The sequence below is a fragment of the Ranitomeya imitator genome, chromosome 4 (genome assembly GCF_032444005.1).
Source record: "Ranitomeya imitator isolate aRanImi1 chromosome 4, aRanImi1.pri, whole genome shotgun sequence".
Taxonomy (NCBI): domain Eukaryota; kingdom Metazoa; phylum Chordata; class Amphibia; order Anura; family Dendrobatidae; genus Ranitomeya; species Ranitomeya imitator.
This window is the reverse complement of record NC_091285.1, coordinates 22137544-22144620: the sequence shown is the minus strand read 5'-3', so window position 1 is coordinate 22144620 and position 7077 is coordinate 22137544. Positions and strand designations below refer to the sequence as shown.

The following is a 7077-nucleotide window of genomic DNA, read 5'->3' as shown; positions in this document are numbered from 1 at the left end:
GAAATGTCGCCATGCTATGTGGGTCTGAATAAAATCCACTTTTTTCACCTTGGAATCTATGGAGTGCTACCTTCCTTTTTTATTTTTCACTTTCCTCTAATGGATGTATCTGTGACTCTGGGGTAGAGTTAAATAATTTGGGGGTCGTACTCCGATCCAGTTTTTCTCTATGTGGCAATAATTACCAGCTGAAGGGTGGTTTGGAGATTTTTGCAGTGCCCACAGGTGATGAATGGGAAAATCCATGCAAACTGATGTGGTCTGGTCTAGAGTCGGTGGATGGGTTGCTCCCTGCCTCACCAGTTCTTAGTCTTTTTGGAAACTTTTTGGAAAGTGACTTAATAGTTGTAGATCATAGGAAACATACACTGACACTCTGGGGTTATTTTGCAGTGACTTTTGCATTGTGTATCTTTCTGTCCCCCTCTTCAGATCCCTCTTGAGTGTTTGTAGGGAAGAGGATTTGGGAGAGGGAGGCAGCCCTCTCTCCTGCTGCTTTCGAAATGTCCCTGCCTCCTCTTTTTTCCTCCTGCTCCTCCTACACTGAGCTCAGACTGATCCCAATTCCAGGTCTCCTTCTTCTGTATTTCAGAATGAGTCTTCCAGAAATGATGCTGCTACTGAGTCTTCTCCCCTTTCTGCTTCACAGAGGTGAGTCCACAGGGGGGTAGTAAACGTGCCCACAGCGGGACCCTAAAGTTACCTCTATTAGGCATTTTATTATTTGTGGACTTGGGAATAATCCTTATAAATTCCTTGGAGCAGCGAGAGGTCTCCATTGTCCTTGTGCGTTAAGTAGGAATTTTCTACTTTTTGTGGATTATTTTTTTACCTATCGGATTTGAGCTTTTTTTTTAATGGAACTTTTTTGCACTAATTTTGCTAATTTATGGCAAGAAATAGCAGCTAAATGACATCAGGTAATATCTAAGCCACGTGACATGAGACTCTCACCATTAAAGTGTTGCAACGCATCAAGGTGGTTTATTTGGAAAACGACTCTTCCCCAAGAGCTTACAATCTAAGTATTAAGAGTTGTATTTATGACCTATCTTGATGGGATAGACAAATAAAATCACTAGAGGTTTGCGAAGATGGGAACTTTTCTTTTTTGCCTCCAAAATCTCACACTGGTAATTTTAGAGATGTAGCAGAGCTGAAATGGCCATTTGGCACAACTGAACGGCGCAATGTCTTGCATCTATCACTACACACAAATGACGCAACTCTAAAGAGTCAGCAAATTCAGCGCTGCTACATCCATTTGCCGCTCTGTGCCAGAGTGGAGTAGTGTGCGATTCGGAAATATCGTCATCATCATCGTTAATGGATAAAGGAATTTCTTGGCTTCCGATGCCCCTGTGATGGGCTGTTGGGTATAGCTGCATATATATACACAGTACGATGTTTATTCATCCAGATGTAGCAGAGCTTAGTTTGCTATTGCATAGTTTTAGCAGTCCTATGTAAAAAAAAAAAACATTCTCCATATGTTTGCATGATATACAGTATACTAGTATAGGGACTGACAACAGTGCATTATGTACCCCATGGTGCAGAATATTGGTGCTATCATCATAGTCCAGTCTACTATTACTGTATTATCTGTTGATTTCTGCTATTGGGGGGTATGCATGGGGTACCCCCCTTCTTCCAGCTGAATATATGGGCATATACTATGGCAAAAGCCATTAAAAAGGGTCCCAAACTTACATCCCATTAAGAATGGCAGACAGTCTTCCTTATTCTTGGGGGCCAAATAAAGGTGGACCTGGGGCCCGAAGGGATCAATAGTCCCTCTGCAATATTTTAGCAAATTAAGTAAATTTTGCCTTGAAGCCCAGGACAAACGTGCCGACTTTGGTAGGACAGGATGACTATCTCATGTGTTCAAGGGTCTCCCGACTCTCCCCTGATGGATGTTTTTAGGGGAAAGAAGCATTGAGCATATTTTGTTCTCAAGGGCAAAAATGTGTCTATCCCCCCTCTCCCTATTAAAAAAAACATGTACTCTCTGTCAAACAGTGTGCATGTGTCTGGGAAGGTGGGAAGGAATAGCTGATGGCTGAATGAGCCTTGATAGATACATTGGAAGGCACTGGTGGTTTGGTGAAGGATTCACGGAAAGATGACCATACAGAAGATGACTTATTAGCCATTAAAGGGACTTTACAGGAATACGTTTCATGTCTTGCCAAGATGGGTTCAACAATAAACCTTGGGATATAAGACCTAGTTATGAGGAATCTTATGATGGTTCTTATCAATGACAGCAAATAACAGGAATCTTAAAAAGGTTGTTTAAGATATTGGAGACTAGGTCATCAATATCAGATCGGTGGTGCTTCGACACCGTGGTCCCATGACTTCTGTAAGTAGGTAGTGTACGGAACTGGGACACCACCACTCCGTACACTATAGCAGGCCAGTCCTGGACCTCCCATTCAAAATATCCATGCATCATCAATAGCTGTTTGCTGAACGCTCCTCCCTCCCGACGATCCATACATGAACATGCTGGGCTTGACTAGGCATACATTTGGTTTCAATGGGGATGAGGACATAAGCCTTACCTATATGCTTAAATTCAACATGTCCCTTCCCTCTTTCTCCTTCTCGGGGCAGAGTCTGGAGGCCACCATACACGTAAAATGGTTGTTGATAATATCTTCACCTTTGGATGAGTTTGCTGTTATGTGTATGGGGTCTAACTTCTCCCGCAGAGTATTGGAAGACCCTATTAGCCAAAACTCCACCTGTCTTCTTAGATTTTCATCGGCTCAACCTTTTGATCGGAGAACAAACAGGGAATGACTGGTCTTAAAAAATGAAAAAACTTAGACTCCAAATTTAGAGAGCATATATCTTTTGTCCATGGCTACCTTTACTTTAGCCATACAGATTAGATAATCGACCCCTATTTTGGCAGGATCAGCTGACATATCTTTTGGGTTAACTTGACTCTCCTCCATACCCAGCACCACCCCGATGTCTTAGGATGGTTGAAGGGCAGATATCCCTTCAGACATCTTCCCACATATCTGAAAATCCCTATGTTCCCTATTGGCAGTGATTCAATCCATTGTATAGCTCCATAAATATCCAGTCTTTGGGCCGTCCATGACCATCTTGAGAAAACAATTGATTGAGTTTCTTCTTCTGACTAAAAAAAAGTGTAACTGACCGTCCTCTCTGGAATTACATGGAGCACCCCGTCAACCTGGTTCTAGACCGATATGTTGACTTAGATTAACTCAACACTAAACATTTCGACTGGTTCGGCATCCAGAGTAATCCTATTCTCAGTGAAGAACCAGGTTGACAAGGTGATTAGTGTAATTTTCAAGAGATGGTGGGAGGACTGGGCTGGATACTGGACAAGGACAGTGAAAATTAAATTGCTATTCACTACCTCAACTAGAGCTGTCCAAACGACCACCTTTGCCACCAGCTTGACAACCCTATGTATTAAACAGAAGATTTCTAATAAAGACATGGCTTTTTTTTTACCAGGGCAATAAACATCCAGGAACTGGTAACAATTATACCTAATTTTGGTGCCACCTATATGTCATCTCTGTCTGTCTCAGCTATAATCTGATCTAGTGCTAGTTCGTCAAAACCAACTTTCTAGAAGTATGGCAAATATTCAGTTGTGGTCCACCTAAAGTATTTTCTTCTGCTTGATCTCCTTGAAAATCCCTATTAGCTTTACCAAAGGTGATCCAGCCCCACATATGGATACATCATTCTGCAATCTTTGGATTGTCCATGACCATCTTGAGAAGACAATTTAATGAGTTCCTCAATTTTACCGCAAAATAGGTAACTGTCTTTCACTTATGGTTATCTTGTCAACCTGGTTCTCTAATAAGACTAGGTTGACTTAGAAGAACCCACCACCTCAACTAGAATGGTCCACCAAGACTTAGTTAACTTAAAAGAACAAACCACCCCAACTAGAATGATCCACCAAGACTTGGTTGACTTAAAAGAAACCACCATCTCAACTAGAATGGTCCACCAAGACTAGGTTGACTTAGAAGAACCCACCACTAGAATGGTCGAAACGACCGCCTTTTGCATCAGCCTGACAACTGTCCGTACTTAAAAGAAGACTACTAATAAAAGGAACACATGTCCTAGTCGCTAATTAACGACAAAATTATTTGTTTAACCGGGGCAATAAACGTCCATGAATTGCTGACAACTATGACCAATTTTTGGAGACACTTATACGTCATTTCTGTCAGCCTCACCTGGGATCTGGTCAACTACTAATTTGTCAAAACCTCTACCCTTCTGGTAATATGGCTGACATACAATTAAGGTTCATCTTGAGTATTTTCTTCTCCTTGATGATGACAATCTTCCCACTTAATTACAATTAATGGCTATTCAGGGGACTGTGTGATGAATATCTCCTGCTGACTACTGTTTATAGAGCCTGGACCATCAATGCCTGCGGAAATTGAGTGCTTGACTGAGGGGGGAAATTAAAGGCAGGTTTAAGTGTCAGTTTACATCCTGTCCTCACATCAAAGACCCTTAGAAGATCCTGTAAAAGAAAAAAGTGAGGAACACTTGACAGTTCAGTGGGTCACGTTTCTCAAGTCCCTCTGGCACCAAAAGACTTCATCAAAAAGTTACAGAGAAACTTAACTTATCTTCAAAGAAAGTCATATTTTTGGGAGGAGCGAGGCCTTCAGGTAGTGATTACACACAGGCTTTCTAAAACGTTTATTATGATTTTATCCTCTCGCCAGTCGTCATCATTGATTAGATTTATAAGAGGCCCCGGGGTGTCTCCTAGGATATCTCCTACTGTATTATTAAGATGATTGAGCTCCTGTAGGACCATGTAATACAGTAGAGCTACCGGAACTGTGACAGCGGAGACATATAGCTTGGAGGGCATTGTTGCCTTCAATATTCATGGGCACAATGGCTGGCACTACTCTGGGGCGCTGTGGCTGGCACTACTCTGGGGCACTATGGCTGGCACTATTCTGGGGCACAATGGCTGGCACTATCCTGGGGTGCTGCGGCTGACAGTGTTGTGCAGGCATCATGTCGCTTCCTCGACAGCAACAAGGCTGTTACTATTATGGAGGTGTAATGGGAATAAGTTTTGAGGCAGTTTGGGGCTTGACCTACATTTTATTGGGTGGGACATGCAACAAGGAAAGGTAGACAGATAATAGATAGTTAATAGTTAGATAATTCTTCATTTTTTTTAAGGGCTCGCTCACACTGGCGAATAACTTGGACGAGTAGGGTTGAGCAACTTTTACTTTTTTAGGGTCGAGTCGGGTTTCGCGAAACTCGACTATCTCAAAAGTCGAGTCGAGTGAAATCGGCCGATTATGGCGAAAAGTCGGGGATCGACCGAAACACGAAACCCAATGCAAAGTCAATGGGATATTTTTTTTTTCTCTCTCTCTCTCTCTCTCTCTCTCTCTCTCTCCTATGGCGATAGGCGTCCACGCCCCTAAGACCTATGTCATCACTCTGCCCACGCTCCTTCATTGGCTGAAAAAATGGCACCAAGCGCGTCATACGAAACGCGACTTTGGCGCGAAAGTCGCGTACCACATGGCCGACCCCACACACGGATTGGGTCGGGTTTCATGAAACCCGACTTTGCCAAAAGTCGGCGACTTTTGAAAATGAACGATCCGTTTCGCTCAACCCTATGGACGAGTGCAATCCGATAAAAAAAATCATTGAATCAGTGCAGATCTGTATATTTATTCTACATGCTGCGATTTCAGCCCGAAATCTGAAGGGTGTGAGAAAAAAAAAATATGGATGCGGACAATCAAAACAGCGTCCGATATTTCGGGATAATTTAGAATTCTGTGACATCGGAGACTGGAGCTGGAGGATGACTCGGGGCCGGGTCGTAGATTCCTTGTAACATTCAGTCTCAATAAAGTAATGGAAAATCTGAGCAGCCGGCGCAGATCTGTGACAAGTGGTGCAGGAACCGGAGGAAGTTGTCAGGTTCTCGTTTGTTTACACCTGGTGTGTGAATAACACTGTAGGTCCAGAGCTGGAGACTTCCTCGCCCCAAGTGTTACACCTTAGGGCATCACCTGTTCCTATAGGATTGATATATATACTGTATATAGATTTTCTTCTACTGATCAGAGGATTTTCCACACTGGATACAACTGCAGCAAACCCTCAGCTGTGAGATTTTTCTGATGACGTTTCGGCACAGTATGCTTTAAATCTTAATTTTCAGGATCTCTTCTTGCTGTCAGTGAATGGGAACCATCTTATTTATATCCAGAATGGAGCCCGATCCTTCTCAGAGCTGAGAATTTGCTCCAATATCAGCTTTACAGAGTGGACTCCAGTCCAGAACTCTTTTGCTTGCACTGATACATTGTAACAAACCATCATTCCAAGATATCTGAGCGTCTCTTTAGCTCATGGAGGATTTTCTACATTGGATACAACTGTAGCAAACCCTCAGCTGTGAGAAGTATTAGGTGAGTGTGGGTTTTCGGGAGGGTTTCTGGATGGAGAGTGGATTATACATTCAGCCAGATGTGAGATTTTTATTCCAGATCTTCATGTGCGACTTCCAAGAACCTGACAAGATTAGATAATCTGACATCAGCTCCCACCATATAGGCGACATCCAGAGGTCAGAGGTCAGGATCTGCCGATGATCTCACCGAGGAGCATAACTCACCAGATTTCACCGGGAACTGACTGCGCCCCCACTAATCCTCACACCAAACTGTGATATCTACTGTATATAGAGGTGTTATCAGTCATTGTACAGGAGGAGGAGGTGAGCTGTGACATCACCTATTGTGAATGGTGGATCCTGTGTTATCTACTGTATATAGAACTGTTATCAGTCATTGTACAGGAGGAGGAGGTGAGCTGTGACATCACCTATTGTGAATGGTGGATCCTGTGTTATCTACTGTATATAGAGGTGTTATCAGTCATTGTACAGGAGGAAGAGGAGGTGAGCTGTGACATCACCTATTGTGAATGGTGGATCCTGTGTTATCTACTGTATATAGAGGTGTTATCAGTCATTGTACAGGAGGA

General features: G+C 42.9%; 1 protein-coding gene across 2 annotated transcripts in view; it reads left to right on the top strand.

The window, feature by feature from the left end:
- The first annotated feature begins 534 nt into the window (after nt 1–534).
- The window catches only part of FBLN1 (fibulin 1), a 59896-nt gene continuing 53353 nt past the window's right edge, over nt 535–7077 (top strand). For both annotated transcript variants that reach the window (XM_069763310.1, XM_069763312.1), the window contains exon 1: nt 535–651. In XM_069763310.1, the coding sequence (XP_069619411.1) occupies nt 594–651 (58 nt within the window). In that variant the 5' untranslated portion in view covers nt 535–593. The remainder of the gene's footprint in view (nt 652–7077) is intronic.